This window comes from Rosa rugosa, chromosome 4, assembly GCF_958449725.1.
Source record: "Rosa rugosa chromosome 4, drRosRugo1.1, whole genome shotgun sequence".
Lineage (NCBI taxonomy): Eukaryota > Viridiplantae > Streptophyta > Magnoliopsida > Rosales > Rosaceae > Rosa > Rosa rugosa.
In genome coordinates, this window is record NC_084823.1 from 52609424 (window position 1) to 52623684 (window position 14261).

The 14261-nt window shown below is 37.8% G+C and overlaps 2 protein-coding genes across 2 annotated transcripts; one reads left to right on the forward strand and one right to left on the reverse strand.

Annotated features, from left to right (window-relative positions):
- Positions 1-6731: 6731 nt before the first annotated feature.
- On the reverse strand, positions 6732-11208 carry LOC133706666 (uncharacterized). Its single transcript, XM_062132207.1, has 5 exons — positions 10849-11208; positions 10525-10746; positions 8739-10088; positions 8467-8649; positions 6732-8370 (listed from the first exon to the last, which is right to left on the reverse strand). Exons 2-5 carry the CDS (start codon positions 10639-10641, stop codon positions 7576-7578), a joined length of 2445 nt encoding a protein of 814 aa, XP_061988191.1. The 5' UTR covers positions 10642-10746; positions 10849-11208; the 3' UTR covers positions 6732-7575.
- A 448-nt stretch (positions 11209-11656) lies between these two features.
- On the forward strand, positions 11657-13797 carry LOC133745007 (beta-amylase 3, chloroplastic-like). The gene is made up of 5 exons (XM_062173016.1): positions 11657-12101; positions 12371-12582; positions 12678-12782; positions 12904-13256; positions 13349-13797. Exons 1-5 carry the CDS (start codon positions 11657-11659, stop codon positions 13680-13682), a joined length of 1449 nt encoding a protein of 482 aa, XP_062029000.1. The 3' UTR covers positions 13683-13797.
- The last annotated feature ends 464 nt before the right edge of the window (positions 13798-14261 follow it).

Here is a 14261-nt window from a genome sequence, read left to right on the forward strand (position 1 = left end):
CTTCGATTAATATATATAAACCATGGACGGTGCGATTTTGTTACACTCTTCTATTTTACTATGTTAACTTATTTCTACATAGCATCCCTTATTTTGTTAGATTAAAGTTTGTGTTTCTGGATAAGATGTACGTCCAATTGACGTGTAAGGAAAATGATCCCACGCAGTTTTATGATTATTGGCCTTAATCCATTATGAAAAAATGATTAAGTGACAAGACAAAAACTAAAATAATACATCAAACATTCTAATATGAGCTTTCATTTTCACTTGGAAAATAATCAACCCCCTTGAGATTTGATTCTTTGAATGAAATAACAAGTTGGGGCCGCACAAAAAAAACTAAAGGATTAGAAGAAATAATCACTTGAAGGGTTATTATAAAAGTTTTCTCAAAGAATTTTGGATATTGTCCTAGTCTTTATTCTCTATTGGCTAAAATTGAGTTTCGAGAAGAAATGAAATTAGACTTGAGCTAAACATATGAACAATTTAAATTGAGTCACGTAAAGTATGTATAATCAGTTTATAATGGAAAAAAAATGAAAAAAAACTTAATAATAACTCTGACAAATCAAGAGTGAGTGAGAAAGATCTCAAGATCTTGTGAACTATTAATTTTGCAATGAATATGTGATTTATTGGCTGGGAAGAGAGGAAGAGTACCCAGTGGTGGCCAATAGAAATGGCCCTAACGGCCAAGTAAAGTGGTGGTCATCGGCGGAGAGCCCGGATATTTGGGCCAGAGAATATTCCGGTTCGGAGTGAGATGTGGTGGGCCAATGGTTGGTCCTACCTCGGGAAATGTAACACTAAAAAAAGGGCTAAAGGGTATAGAGATGCTGGTGGGGTGGTCCTAGGGTTTCTAGGATTGTGGGGTTTGTAGGGATCATCTTCTGATTTCACCTTCTGCCAATGCCTCCCTCGTTTTCTTACTCTCTTTTCTTCACACTCTACAAGAACAAAACAAACTCCCAATAATCAAATGCCAATTGTCTTCCAGTTCTCGATGAAAATATTCTTGCTTGACTGCTTCTGTGACTGTGTCCATCGATTTTTTCATGCAGCTAGCTGTGATAATATATACGAGCCATTGCTAACAAATCAGTAAATCTTGCTTAATTACCGAGTTGGAGACTTGGAGTTGCTTGTGTTAAAAAGATCAGTAATGATTGATAATCTGATAGCCTTTACAGTGATCTTTTCAACAGCTGTCAAAGTCGGGGATTACTTTCGATGATTGCCGTTCTTCTTTTAGGAATGTGAGGTAAATACTTGATCTAGAGTCTTCTAATAAGATATTGTACGGGACATCGCTAGATGAATTGTTTCAAAGAGATAAAGCTCTTACGATCTCTATCTTTTGGCTTGCCATACCGCTTACTTGATCGAGTTAAGGTTAAAATTAAGGCTATAGATATACGTACAAGTGCATTTGGCTGGGTAGAAAGAGACAGCTCAGGCATTAAGATTTATGAACAGGGCAAAGAGCTAGATCGACCATCTTCCTCTCGATATATAGTGTTCATGGCCTTTTCAATCTGAGGCATTGGCACCCATATTGGTGAGCCATCCCCTATCATATATCAGCATCCTGCATATAATTTGTTTTATGCTTGATCTCCATAGCTAGGGCTAGCTCAGTGACTTTCAGAGCTTGATCAACTGGTACAGCTAGCTAGCTCAACCCAAAGCTGTATCAATTGAAACAAGACTCTCTCTCTTTGTAGGGTATCCAAGGTCCAAGCTCTAAAAAGCTTTAGGGGACACCCATAATTCTTCATAATAGATTGGATACAATATATGCTGGTGCACTGCTGCTGCTACTACTATTGCTGCTGCATGATATGAGATGAGATGAAATATTTCTATGGGTCCCCATTACATATCCTCAAGCTCTTCATGGCTAGTCTGAGAATCTTGACTTTCATATAGCACAGTACTAATTAAAAAACCCCACCCAAGTCACCAAATTGGGCAAAACCCTACTTTACTCTTCCTTCCCAATTTGGATCTTTCACACTCTTATTTCATGTCTACATGACATTACACCCATCTATCCATCTGAATCCTACTTCAATAAATTACCTAAATAGCTAAGGACCACTCCCTCTTTTCTTTTCTTTTCTTTTCTGGATCCTCAATGTTTCAATTTGCTTTGCTAAAACTCAATGGGGGTTTCTTGCTGGCATTCACTAAAATATGGAAATATGTGTTTGTACATGGAGCGGTTAAGATGCTTGTTAAATGTGTAAAACATACTTAAGTAGGAGTAAAATTTTAAAATGAGTGAGAAAATTTCAAAGAGATCAAGACAATGTGGTCGACGAACAAAATAGAACACATATGATTGAGAGAATAGCATATAACATATATATGATTGAGAGTAATCATCCAATTCCAAAAAATGCCTATTATTCATGAACATAGTCATTTTGGTGTGTTTATATGTTAGTCAACATTGCTCATTATAAGGTCTCTGGCTTTAAAACCATACTTAGCAGCATCCCAATTTGTGTGTTAGTGGGTGGGTGTGTCACAGAGAGAGAGAGAGAGAGAGAGAGAGACCCACAAGTATTGCAAAAGAACAGAAAGGTTTTGCTCCATTTTTTTCTTAGCATCACCACCCTTCATCTTTATCAAGCATAAAGACCATGATTTTGTCTCCTGGAAACAACACACGCTTCATCATAGCCGTTGAGAATTAAGTCAACTGCATCAAAACAACTTTTTTTTTCTGCTAAAAGGGGGGAATTAAAATCCAGCAATGGGATTTTGGATTGCTGGTTGTCTTTCTCTTTTTCCCTTTAACCTTTTGTTCATAAAGAGAACACAGCCTGCTTAGTTAAAAACCAGCTGTTTAGATTGTGATTGAACAAAAAAATAACACAGATCTCACTAATTAAGTGTTTGATTATTGTGTTATATTGGATTGACATATTCTTACCTTTATTTGCCTGGGAAAACATGCTTTGTCCTGTGAAAATAAAGGGCAGGGGGACCTATTTAAGGGGTACTGGACAGAAACCATTATTCATAGTCATAATGCTGTTATATTCTCTCTTTCAAAAAACAGTGGAACATAAGGATTGCATTCTAATTTCTCAAGTTTTGACTTGCAAATATTGTAATAATAGCTCGTTCATCGATCAGTATCCTTCAGTAGATTGAAATTAATTATTCTTCAATCCTTCTTGCAACTTGAGTATCTACAACTGTATATAATTCCATGAGTTTGAACTGTTCATCATCTGCATTTATAACCATTTTCCCTCAAAACTCAAACTATCAGAAACTGCTGGATTTCTTCTTTACAAGCAGGTATATATCTTGTATATGCATTATCTGTGAAACCCTAAAACCCGGCCTAGACCCTAAGTTCTTGTTACGATCGAGCTACATGCAGGTGTCCTCACCAAAGGGAAAAGGTAATTCATTTTATTCAACAAGTTGGACTTGATTAGTAGCAGCAAAAGGTTTATGAATACCTAGCTAGTCAGCTAGATATAGAGCAATCGATCGTCTTTGCCACTTTGTGAACTTATGGATGATGCAGAATTGCAGAGGATAACAGATATATAGCATTTGAATTGGAAGTTTGACCAATTATTTATAATTAAGCAGCACTGAGCAAAGAATGTTTAAAATAAATAAGTTATCATTTTAGATAATAACATGTACTCATGCTGGATTCTCTTCTTATAAAAGGCTGAAACTTTGCAAGCTGTAATTAATTGGATTCTCTAACAAAGTTATCACTCGATGTCTCGATCAAAGCATTTTTCTTTTTGCTAATGTTAAGGAGGTCAAAGAGATTATAGAGATTGGGAGCGGATTCAAACTTCATCCTTAAAGTCACACGGAAAGTCTACAGTACACTAATGTATTGATATATTAATTTTATGCAATGACTAATCGTTTCGCCCAAATCCTAGTAGTATGAAGAGAATATACTATATACATACCAACTTGAAACAAAATACCATACACATACCAACTTGACAGGAACAGTGATAGGAAAAGACTGTATACAAGACATGAAAGCATTTCTTATGAGTTTTTGGAATTGAAAGTACCTTGTTTAATAACCTCATATCTGTCATCTGGTTTTGTTTTCTTCACTGAGGAAAAGGAAGATGGTTTTTGTCGTGGTTGAAATCCTGTCATTGGATTTCATCTCTTGGAATCTCAATGCTTTATTGGAATTGCGATAGGAAAGCTGACAAAGCATTTGATCGAGCTGCCACACATAAGGTTTCTAGCTATAATGTCCAATAAAAGTGAGGCATGTATTTATAATTTTAAATGGCAATCTTATAGCCTCTCTCTCACGTTACCATCAAAAAGAGGAATACAATGCCATTTCAAGGCAAACTGGGATCAAATTTCTGGCTTTCTTGGCTCAACAATTCCATATACTCACAAGTCACAACGCATAATGGAGGTACCCGATAGGAAGCTAGAAGAGACCAAAGCAAATACAACATCATATATATATATATATATATATATATATATATATATATTGTCTTGGTACCTAGGGAAAGTATGCATTATGATTACCCCAATATATATATATATATATATATATATATATATATTCATCTGGCTTTATCTTACTTTGATTACAGAAACCACCAGAGCCACACAAAACTCTGGGCTGTAAAAGTAAAAAACTAGCTAGAACAAAAAGAATACTGTCTCTGTTTCACATTTGGGTTAGTGCATCTATAAGATGATGACCCTCTCTAGGGTTCACAGGCTTCAATAAGGTGAAGAACACTGAGACCTGGTTTAGGGGAGGCGGTGCCATATATGATAGCATAGCTAGCTCGCCTTGTATAATTTCTTTCTTTAATATGAAGATAACATGTTGGGATATGGTGCATTTGACGTATTTTGGATAAGATATAAGACATAAAGGCTTGTTAAGACATGTTTGGAAGGAGAGGTCTTCTGTACGTGTTTTTAAAGTCATCTAATAGAGACAAAGATTCTATCTCTATTGTGCATATTGGGAGTTGTGCAATTTTGGAAGACAATGTCGATCAATCCATACAAAAAACTCTGGTTAAGACAATATAAGGTATCTTGTTTGATGGAAATTTTGGTAATAAAGGGATAATTTAGACCGTCTCATGACAAGTTCAACGGTTAAGTACATAAACAATGTGCTTAATAGGTTAAGCAAACGTAAACGAACAATGACAGAACTAAAATTTTCTTCTCCAAATAACATAAACAATTTCAAATGCCTAAATGCTCTAAACTTCTATACATCGATTTTTAACAAGTTTTTTCCTTTACCATCTTGAAAGAAAAAGATATGGAATTGAGGGAAGGTCGTTTTCATTTTTACCATCTAAATTTTACAGTACTCATGATTTGAATATAGCCTCTCAAAACAAATCAATAGTAAGACATAAGAAAATTTAATTCAAACAATTTGCATTGCAACAATTTGCATTGCAACCAAAACTTTTGAATTCAATAAAAAATTGTTCATTAAATTTATTTACCAAATGATATCTCCCTCTCCAAATAGGCAAGGTAAAGAAGAATTATAAGGCCAAACTACAAGGGTAAGCACAAGACTACTAGTGCAAAAAGGAGCACCCTCATTTATTAACAAAAGAGCTCGATCTATTAAAACCTCCATCGAGTCACCACTAATCCAATGATCCATCCAATCATGAGATTTTGATCCAATCAAGAAGGTGGTCTCCCTCCGCAGGCCCGGCCACACCCCGCCGGTCCCCCACCCTCCTCTCCGCCGCGCGGGGCCCCCCCTCCTCCAGGAAACAAACAAAAGCCTCCCTTGGCCCGACCCGATACCCAATGAAATTCAAGCACGCAAAGCAGAGTACCCGACAGAGAATGTCGTCCCCTATTCTTAATTTCTTATACCATACACAATTTACAAAACCTTTTTGCGAATTAATCCTCTTAATATATGAGTGCTAATTATTATTCACCGGAGAATCTATCATAATTTAATTATCTATGGATAAATGGGTTTCACATGAATTCGACTCCTAATTATAAGCTTCGAATTTTCAAAAGTTTTATAGTGAAGTGGAGGGCAACCAAACTCAACAAATATTCTTCACCTCTTGTAGATATATAGGTCAAGCCCTTGATGCAGTCCTGGTGTAATTATTGTGATGATTGGTACATAAATTGAAAACATTGACGTTTACTTTCATTCTTCCTATTCATGCTTATTGACCAAGATAGCATGAGTAACTAGCTACATATGCATCATAGTTTCTATTTTCAATGTAGTGAGAGTTTTTTTTTTTTTTTTTCATAGAGGAAGAACACCATATACATCATTCAACATTGTGAGTGGAGAAACATGACTGAATCAATAGCTAGCTAGTTAGTTTCTTTCACGAGAAGTGAATAATGGGCGGGAGATGGTTGTGCATGTCCGATCTACCAATTAGACAACAAGAAAATGGGGTTAGACAAATGCTACTTACGCATGATGTTTTTAATTTTCGATCTAACGACTTATTTTTATCAGAAATTTGATATAAAAGAATTTAATTTAAAACTGTGAATGTCATTCACTATAGTGGACAATGAAACATGACTAAATCAATAATAAGTAGATTTTTTTTATAAACAATAAATCTTTGACGAAACAGTAGTATCAGTGTCACGTGATATGTTTAACGCACCGATGATCAGACAAATATTATTGTCTCATTACAATACTATCGGAACACACATACTACATCACTTGGTACTCTTGCATACAAAAGATTGTTTAACGCATCGATGATCAGACAAATATTACTGTCTCTCTCATAACAATACTACCGGAACACATATACTACATCACTTGATACGGCTGCATACAAAGACGCATCACGTACCTTGGGGTCCGACTCTGAAACATATACAATGTGCAGTCCTCAAGAGCGGAAGAGCCATTTTCACTTGTGGTACAGAGACACATCAACCCTTATCATCACTCACGAAAAGCCTCCATGGACCATCACTTCACTTGGGTATCGAAAACCACAATTCTCTTCCTCCTCCTCCTCGACCCGGGCACGTGGCGGCCCGGAAAAGACATTGATTGACGCGTCAATCAGACGGCCGTCGTTTTGAGAGGGGAGCCCCTGCCGGCGATGCGGGGAACAACTAGCCGGACGGTTTCAGATGCTTTTCTTTTTTCTTCTATTTCTCGCCACTGTGGTTCCGTCAGTGGCGGTCTGCCTCTGAGGAGGGGAGGGACCATCATGGCGTCCCCCCTGTGGTCCCCACCAGGTCCTGTCCCTGCCACGTCATGTACCATGCTGGGTAGAATGATGACTCTTGTCAGGTATGATGATGCTCCGTGACGTCACCGCTCTGGCTATTGTCCTTTCGTCTTTAACCTCCTCTCTCGCACGTGAAAGCCCATTAATCAATTGGCTAAATTAATTAGAGTTATTGGGCTCGTCATTGAGGCCCATAATTTTTCTTGATGTCCAAAAGAGTTACTATCTCATTCTCCAAAAAAAAAAAAAAAAAAAAAAAAGAGGTACACTCTCTGGAATAGTGGATGACAACTTTACAGAGTTAAGAATTCACGGCGATGTCTACTGTTCTGGCCAATTCCGAAGCGGCTCCGACGTAGCTACATCGTGTTAACTTGAGTAGAATGGTTTTTGCTTCGTTAGGTACTTCCAAGCGTTGAATAAAATCCAGTATACTTTCCTTGGTAACGACTGCTCGTCCTCCGGTTAGTTCCTTAAATTTTTCATAGGGCTTGGGGACACCATATCTTTGCACTACCGTCTCTAACTCTTTAACGAGAGCTCCGGAATAGAGGTTCAAGTAGTCCTCAATCGGGCAATCTATATCGACCACCTCGAGTCTTGATATTAGATCGAGTGTGTTTTTGTAGGTGACAAGAGAATGCTCTAATCTTGACCCCATGTTCCTCAAAAGAGTTGAAATAGGTAGCTTCCTGCTCAGGGAACACAGATTGCCACTGGCCGCACCAATGTTAATGCCTTCACTAGTCTTGTTTATTTGCTTAAAACAACCCATAGACATGTAGCCTTCTACGTCTCCATCAAAGTCCGTCAATATCTTGTTGAACTGGCTAACGCCATGAACAAGTTCTGCCACATAATCATAAGCTCTGATCCGGGTAACATAGGGATTAAAACTCAAACCCAGAGATGTTACAAACTGTTCAGCAACTTGAGGCCAATTAATACCAGGATATGCAACATGATAAGCACTGTAATTTCCAACCTCACCTCCGAGATTCCCCATTAGCTCCAGCTGCGAAATCTCTTTCCGTTCTCTGCTTAATCTCACAGCAAAACTTGCCATTTCTTTCCCCAAAGTTGTAAACGCAACAGGCTACAAGATAATAAAGGAGGATTAAACCACAAAACATTACTGCTAAAATAGCAAGTATGAAATGATTCGAGGCAAATTCAAGAAGCAACTATTTACCTGTCCATGAGTGGAAGAGAGAATAGAAATATGAGCAGTGTTCTTAGCAATGCCACATATTGCATGAATCAAATCATCCATGGCAGGAAATATGACATTGTCCATGGTTCCTTTTAGGATTAGTGCATGGGCAAGATTGTTGACCTCCTCAGATGTGCAAGCAAAATTAAAAAATCCAACCACCTTCAATAAAAAAGAGAAACGTTGATATATTATATGAGGCTCGCTCTTTCCCTCAAAACAATGTAAATGAAAAGTGAGGCTCAGTTAACCTTAGCTATTTCTGGATGTGATTCACATCTCTGTTTCGTGAACCGCTCCACCGCAGCTACACCGTCGTTTGCCACTTTCTCAAGGTTCTTTACTTCAAATGCATCATCGATGTTAAATCCATCAATTATTTCTTGCAAATAAGATTGAGCAGATTTACTAAACCTAGGTACCTCTGTCACTTCAGGAATTTCTGAAAGCAGTAACAACCATTTGATCTTAACTAGAACACGGAAGTAGATTAGACCATACTCACTCATATAAGGAGCCAAGTCCTTGAATTTACCCGTACACAGAACATCCAATTGTGGCCCAGCGGTTGCACTGATATTGGTGTTTCTTATAGCTGCTTTAACTCCCATGTCTACCATTTTAGCGAATTTAACATCTTCTTCAACATAGCTATGTGGGGTTAGCTTTGACAAAATGGTCTTATGATCTTTAGGTAATTCCAAGCCTTCAATAAACTTTCTTACACTCTTTTTGGTAACCCTTCTCCCCGTTGTTAGTTCTTTAAGCTTCTCATAGGTCTCTGCAGGAACACCATATCTTCGAATTACAGCTTGTACTGCTTCAGCAAGTACCTCCCAAGAGTGGTTCAACTCCTCACTCACGAGAGCTTCATCAATCTGAATCTTTGCTATATTCTTAAGTGTACTCTTGTAGGCAAGAGCAGAACATACTAATCCTTTACTCATGTTCCTCCGAATACTAGAATCAGTCAAGTCTTCCAGAAAACGAGATCTAGGCAACAAACTAATCAGGTAGGAAAGAGCTTCTCTAGCTGCACCAAGAGTTGCTTCACTATAATGAAAATTTATATACTCACTTTGCTTGAAGTAACCAAAATGTAAGTAGTCCCACATATCTTTATCAAAGTCGATCAATATACTATTGAATCGGTTAATAGCATTGAAAAGTTTTGGCATGTAGTCGTAAGTCTCGGCCTCAGTAACATAAGGATTGAAACTCACTCCAAGAGAAGTCACGAATTCCTCAGCAATTTGCGGCCAATTAATATGAGGATATGTAACATAATGAGCATTGGAACTTCCTACAGCACCAGGAAACTTCCCCATTATCTTAACTTGAGAAAGTTTGTGCCTCTGTATGCTTAGCCTGACAGCAAAATTGGCCATTTCCTTCCCCAAAGTTGTGGGTGAGACCGTGTTTCCGTCCCTGCGAGAAAGAATTGGAATGGAAGCATTGTCCCTTGACATGGTAGACATTGCCTTGATCAGATCGTCCATGACAGGAAATATAACATTGTTCATAGCATCTTTTAACATTAACGTATGCGCAAGACTGTTGATGTCCTCTGATGTGCAAGCAAAATGAAAAGTATCGAGCACCTACAGTGGGCAAGTAATTTTACACAATTTCTTAGAACGATTGAAGCAAAAACATTAATAATAAGATGGATATGAAAATGTTCACGAAGTTAGTTTATCTTTGCCTTACATTTTCAGATTCTAAATCGTTCATTACATATTTTATTCCTTTCAAGATCATTTTTACAAAAAATCAATTAAATTGAGAGTCTTGTGTGTATGCAATTGTATCAACCAAATGAACGGTTGTAAGATCAATACGAACTACCCATTTATTTCTTAAAAATGGATGAATAAATGGTCTTCGAATTGATTGATTTTGAATAAAGTGATTGTAACAGAACGGTTAGGAATATGAATGTTAAAAGTTACCCAAAAAAGGGGGTGAATGAGCAGGTTAAGAATTGTCCCAAGGAGCAGGTTGTTTCAGAATTAAGTGAATGAAGCAAGTTTCAACCTTAGCTATCTCTGGTCTTGATCTGCATCTCAGCTTCAAGAAGTATTCCACTGCTTTAACATGATCATGGTTTGTTTTTTTCTCCAACCTCTCTGTCATTTCTATGGCTTCCACCATGCAAAATCGATCAATAATTCATTGTAAGTAACACTGAGCATGCTCACTGAAACTAGGTACGTCTCTGAATTCTGGGATCTCTGAAAGTTTCAACAACCATTTGACCTGACAAGTAGTAATATCCAAATTTTAATAAACACTTTGACAGAAAACAACAATCGAGATCACAATAAACCGAGACTTGTGAAAAATGTACTGCAGCAATACCTGAACTAGAATTCTGTAGTAGATCATCGCATATTCACCCGTTGAAGAAGATAGTTCACCGAATTTCATGACCTTGGCATAACATGCGTCTGTCCGCAGATGCATACTATTTCCGATCGCCCATGAAAAATTGAAATCTTCAGCAGCAGTGTCCCTTAGGGCACAAATTCCTCTGCCAAAGGAAGACAAAGCATCACGTGAATGAAGATACAAGCTTGAGGTTGGTCTTTGATATTTGGGTGGCATAACCCTAGAAGATGATCCCATGTCCATGAAAAATCGAAAGGAGTTGAGGTCGACAATAGAGTTGGGACACTTGGAACTCATCATGTTTCTCCGGTTTGGAAACTGAAGTACGTTTCGCCGGAGATGAAGAAGGAGCAGCTCGTGTGATTAAGATTCAAGGCTGAAATATATATATATATATATATATATATATATATATATATATATATATTGGCAAGTTAAAGGCATTTTATTTTCAACTATTATATCTAGCTAGATCCTAGAATAGTTGATGAAGGATTCTTTGGTCAATCAGCATGGTGAATGAAGAATTTTTCTAGTCAAAACAGTTTACAATTTCAATCCTTATTGATGATACGGTTTCAAAATTGGTATTGCATTTCCGGGTATTTCTCTAAGATTCCCATCTGATTAAAGAAGTCATATCTCAATCAATCTCCAAACAATTTTGATAAACGTGACAAACCCGCAACTTTGTTTTCAAAATCTTAATTTCAAGAGCAACTTAAACTTGTTTATAAACTGCAACTCTAACAACTTGTTTATAAACTATTTTTAAATAATGTCGACCATTTCCATTATACACTCCCCATCAACGTTAACTCGATTCCCTTGTATCTTTCGCACGAAACCTCACCCCATAATTCATCATCAACGATTCACCACCCGCTCTGCCGCTGGTCGTCGGCAGCTCAACCTATCAGAGCAATCTTCCTCCACCGCCTCGCCAGTGTACGTCACGCTACCTTTAGCTGAGCTCAATGTCTACGCGGACCCGGTGGGCACCGTGGGCAGGCGCGAGTTCACGGTTGAGTCACTTGGGATGCTTGCAGAAGCAGGAGTTGAAGGCGTGGTCATGGATGTGTGGTGGGCCCTGGTAGAGAGGGATCAGCCTAGGGTTTATCATTGGGAACCCTTTTTGGAGATGGCCGAGCTGGTTCAGCGCAGCGGATTAAAGATTCGGGTCGTGCTTGCGTTTCACGAGGGTTATCCTCATACTCAAAGTTGCGCAGAAAAGTAAGTGCATGTCGAAAGGTCAGTGTATATGTATATACTGTCTGGATAGAATCTAATATAATATATATATATATATATATATATATATATATATATATATATATATATATATATAGTTAAAAATAGCATCAACCATCTCTCTCTCTCTCTATATATATATATATATATAGAGAGAGAGAGAGAGAGAGATATGGTTGATGCTATTTTTAACTATTATTGGCTTGGTTGAAATCTAAGCATGCATGTATGTTTGTTGTTAGGGTTAGCCTTCCTCTATGGATACTTGAAGAGTTCTATAAAAATCGTGATTTGGTATGTGCTGAAAGACATGGATGGCATAAAGAAGAATACATTTCGCTCGGGTGTGATACCCTTCCTGTTTTACGGGGGCGTTCACCACTCGAAGCATATGCAGATTTCATGAGGAGCTTCAGAGACAATTTCAGACCTTTTCTAGGTCTTGTTATAACAGTGAGTGGTTATACATATTATACAATTTCCCTTATGTATGCCATAGACATACAGTACATACATAATAAATCAATGCGCAAAACCTCTTCTTGCAGGGAATTCAAGTTGGTATGGGCCCTGAAGGTGAATTAAGATATCCTTCTTCTGATTCCCAGGATTTGTTATTGGGTCGTGCTGGAAAGTTTCATTGCTATGATAAGGTACTTGGGAAAAAATAGTTGATTATATGAAATTATGAATCGAATGAGGTCTTTCCTACACTATCCATCTACTGAGTACGCTAATGTACGTACGTTATTTTGTTTTCAATTCCATGACCAGTATATGGTTGCGTCTCTCAAAGAACACGCCAGAGAGGTCGGAATGCCTGAATGGGGAAATGTGTATCGTGTTGCAGAACAATTGCAATTTGCCGAAAATGGTAATGATTCTTGGAATACGCCGTACGGTGCATTTTTGCTTGAATGGTACTCTGGAATGTTGCTTATGCACGGAGAAAGGATATGCGAGCAAGCTGAGGCCATTTTCTCGGGAACAAATGTTATTATGTCAGCAAAACTAGCAGGGCACTATTGCCATTACCTCACTCAGTCTCATGTTTCGGAGCTGACTGCTGGCTATTACAACACTTCAACAAGAGATGGATACTTGCCGTTTGCTCGCATGTTTGCTAGGTATGGACATCGTATAGTCATGTTATTTAATCCCAGCTGTTATACATTTAGTTTGTTCATTCCTTAATTAATAGGCAAACTATGTCTCTTAGGCATGGGTTTGCGTTATGCTGCTCCTGTTTTGACTTGAAAGATGAGATGGAAAGGTATCCCACCAGTAGTCCAGAAGGTCTTCTCAAACAGATGCTCTCGGCTGCTAGGGTTTGTGGTATTCCCGTGGAAGGTGAAACTTCTGCATCCTTTTGCAATGGGAGACTAATATCGTTGAAACAAGTGGTAACAATGTCCAAGCATTACTTATCTGGACTGGAAAACCCCTCCTTCTCATTCAAGCTCAGGGCCAACAAGGAGCAGTTGTTTAATTCACCTAAATATTGGGCTATGTTTACTGATTTTGTCAGCCAAATGTCTAATGCATGTCAATGATTAAGTATTGAGCCAAAGTTGGTTTCATTTCTCCTCCATTCCCCTTCTAATATCAGTTTTAATGCTCGGATGTTATGCCTAGTATGGTGATTAACGAGTTTATCAGCGAAGTAAGAACTGTGGTCAGTTTTAAGAGTTCCTTTACTTTTGCACATAACCTATATTCTCTGAGTTGTATATGTTGCGGAACCACACCCATGTTGCTGCCATGGACCGAGTAATTGACATCCTGATATATAGCTTCATTTGGGGACTGATGGATCCACTTGATAAAGAAATTAAACATAACACGAGTTCAAATTATAGATTGATCGAGAAGGACATCACACAATGAAATATGATACTTGTGTTATAAATCGAACATGAAAAGAATTAATGTTACTGGTACTGATTTCTACAGTTCTAGTAGTTAAAGAATGAGGTGCTAATGCACTAATCAGCATTAATGAGCCTCCCAATACCAGTGATTATTTAGTTGAGTTGATTTTGGATAGTCAGAAAGAAAAGAACCCAATCATTACGTTTTTCCTTATTTCTCTCAATTTTTTCTTAAACTTTTGCCTAGATCTGATATGGATC